We start from the raw sequence: 3,429 nt of genomic DNA on the forward strand, positions 1-3,429 counted from the left end.
ATAGTCTTAATTACCATAAGTCTGTAGTAGGTCTTGATATCTGGTAGACTAGTGATTCTCAAAGTCTTGTTCCTAAATCAGTATATCAGCATCACCTAGGGACTTGTTAGAAATGCACGTTCTTGGATCTCACTCAGATTTGCTCAAGGGTCATAGTCATAGGTCTACGGCCATGCCCAGTCTTGGATAAAAATGTTAAGATCAGGATTTTCTCTTCCAAGGCCAAAGTGTTGATAGTAATAAAGGACAACTATAGCTTGTGTGGAAGTGAGATTGTTTCCTGCATGGAATGTTTCCTCTTTATCTGGTTCTTCTCCAAAATAAGAATTAGACCATTGAATGGAGTGTCCCTTTGATCATCTGACCTCCTTTATGTCACCCCTCTCCTACCATGACATGATGTTATTGCTGTCTAAACAAAACAAAACTCAATGATATGAACAACAGAGAAATAGATTATATCACATTTTTCTTAGTGACTAGTAGTTTTAATTTTACAAAAAATACATGTTCTCTTTTAACAAATTCAAATATTACACATATGTACAAACTAAAAAGCAAATCTTATCTCCTTCCCTAGAAGAATCTCTTTGAATTAACCATTTTTTAATGGGAGATTTTCTTACTGGATATATAATCTTACCTATTCACCACATGCACATAGACATTTACTTATACATATTTTTTACCCTAATAGGTTTATTCTCATGTATTTTGTGTTGCAACTTTCTCTTTATTCCTAGTGGCTTTTAAGGGCAGTGATAGAGATATACCTTACTATTTGTAACCATGACATACTATTTCTTTCTATGGAAAAAATAAAATGTTATTTATCTATGTCCCTGTTGATGGGCATTTAGGTTGTTTCTTTCACTATTACAAACAATGCTGCAATCAATGAATATCTGTGTACATGTAGCTTTATACATTTCATATAGCGTTACTACAGGCGTGAGTCCGAGAAATGCAAACATTGAGACATAGAGAATAATCAGAAATTTTCATACATGTGGCTTCCACATAAAGACCAAGTTAGTCTTCTCTAGAAGATGCTTATTAAAATGCAGATTCACAGGTGCCACACGAGACCTATTGAATAATATCTCTAGGAATAATATAGGAGAATAGTAAATGATAAAAATGTTAAGATATAAAAAATAGTAAAGTCTAAAACCACTGAGAAAAGAATAGAGAATAAAGGATGAAAACGAAAGTGAACAGAATAAAGTCCTTGTCTGCAGCACTGGATGACTCTTTACTTCCCAGAGCAGCCCAATACGCCTCTGTCTGTTTCTGGACGCTCCTAGTTACATCTGCCTTCAATGTTCACATATGGCTTTTAATTCTCTCTTTAAAAGATACTGAGGATAATTCTAAGTACATACAATAAATCTTTCCCTGGGAAGCAGGTAGATTTCTGAATGGTAGTCATGGTTGAAATAGGGGTATCTCTAAGGGAAATTTGAAGCTAAGAGAGGCCTCAAGAGGACTGAGTGCCTGTGAAGGACAAATAACAGACAACTAGGGTAGAGACCGGAGCAACTCAGCCCTACCCTGCACAGTGGCCTGATCACTGCGGCAGTTGTGTGCTGAACTCCTACGTCACTCAGCTAATCAAGGCTAAGAGTTGGGCTTTTGTTCAATACAGAGCCCAGAACGTTGTGCTGTTGAAGATATGGGAGAAGGAAGAGGCGTGATCCTTTTATAAACTGATGGGCCAGACACATTGCTTACATTGGTGGAAGTTTCAAATTTATGGGAGTGTGAACATCTCTGTCTCTGTCTCTTTTCTGAAGGTACTGTAATGACTTTCAAAAAGTTAGGAAAGCTGATTACAGAAGTTCATTAAAATAAGGAGTATACTAAGGGAATCAGAAGTCACTGAACAGATATAAATTAGTTCCAGGAAATTTTGTAGAAAACAAAGCTGTCAATAGCACTTAGAAGGAATAAAAAAGATGTGGTTTTCTAGAGAAGAGAAAGATGGGAAGAGAGAGGCAGATACATGAAAACTGGATGCCAAGATTTCAGTAGACCTTGAGCCAGTTACTGACTCATAATCAAGTCTCAATGGGATAGTTGCATGTGTAAAGAAATAGGTGGATACAACCCGACGTCCATGACACATATGAGTTATACCTGCTGACTTACAGAGTTTACTGTCTGTATCACGAACCAGCAACAACAGAGTCCAGAGGAGCAGAGATGTTCATGAGCAGGTTCGCATTCTTTCTGGCTAGGATTTCCTCCTGCCAATCAGCTTCCCCAAGACCCACTTCATATCTTTGTTTCTCAGACTGTAGATAAAAGGATTTAGCATGGAGGACAGAACTGTGTAGACAATTGTTGCTGTGCGGTCCCTCACAGTGTAGCTGGACAAAGGCTGTAAATAGACATAGAATATGCTTCCATAAAACAAGATCACCACAGCAAAGTGGGAACCACAGATGGAGAAGGCTTTGTGTTTCCCAGCAACTGAGGGGATCTTGAGGACTGCAATGAGTATTCGTACATAAGAGAAAGCAATGCATAGAAAGGGGGCCACCAAAACAACCAATCCTTCTGTCTTTATTGTGATATCATTGACAAATATGGAGGAGCAGGACAATTTCAGCAGAGGGTTGATTTCACAGAGGAAGGGATGGATAACATTAGAGTCACAGAAGGTGAGAAGGTTCAGCAGAAGTGTGTGTAGGAGTGAGTGGAGGTGAGGAAATGAGCAGGAGAAGACCAGTAACAGGACACAGTGGCGGTGGCTCATGGTGGTAACATAGTGGAACGGGTCACAGATGGCAACATAGCGCCAAAGGCCATGATTGCCAAGAGGCAGCTGTCAGTATTGCCAAAAGCATACATAAAATACATCTGTGTCAGACACCCAGCATAAGAGATATTCTTCTTCTCTGACAAGAAGTTCACTAGCATCTTAGGGACAATGGTTGTTGTGAAGCAAATGTCAGTGAAAGATAAGAAACTCAAGAAGAAATAGATGGGGGTCTGGAGCTGGGGGTCAGAGCGAATGGCCAGGATGATGAGCAGTTTCTCTGTTATGGTGACCAGGTACATGGTGAAGAAGAGGATAAAGAGTGGTTTCTGGTCCTCCGGCTGGGAGGAGAGTCCCAGGAGGATGAATTCAGAGACACTGCTGGTTTGGTTGACTTTTTCCATGATCATGGAGCCAGCTAAAATGGAGAAGATCTAACACATCTCTTTTGTAACTTTAATCACAAACAAATGTATGCTTCTTTCTACATTGACTTTCCACTCATAGGGTCGTGATTAGCTACCATGTGAGCAACGTGTCAGCTTTGTGGTCCTTGATGCTGCCCTCCTTTCCCAACTTTAAGATTTCATAAGCTTCCTGAGTTTATAGCGTGGGGTTGGGAGGAAGAATTTTCCTTCAGGAGCAGAGTTGAACCTTCCTGATTC

The 3,429-nt window shown here is 39.8% G+C and overlaps 1 protein-coding gene across 1 annotated transcript; it reads right to left on the reverse strand.

The window, feature by feature from the left end:
• Positions 1–2,236: 2,236 nt before the first annotated feature.
• LOC131393717 (olfactory receptor 1L8-like) lies at positions 2,237–3,168 on the reverse strand. The gene is given in 2 exon segments (XM_058524758.1): positions 2,237–2,805; positions 2,808–3,168. Coding segments are annotated over 2 exon segments (930 nt in total).
• Between the last annotated feature and the right edge of the window lie 261 nt (positions 3,169–3,429).

Source organism: Diceros bicornis, chromosome 28 (assembly GCF_020826845.1).
Source record: "Diceros bicornis minor isolate mBicDic1 chromosome 28, mDicBic1.mat.cur, whole genome shotgun sequence".
Classification (NCBI taxonomy): Eukaryota; Metazoa; Chordata; class Mammalia; order Perissodactyla; family Rhinocerotidae; genus Diceros; species Diceros bicornis.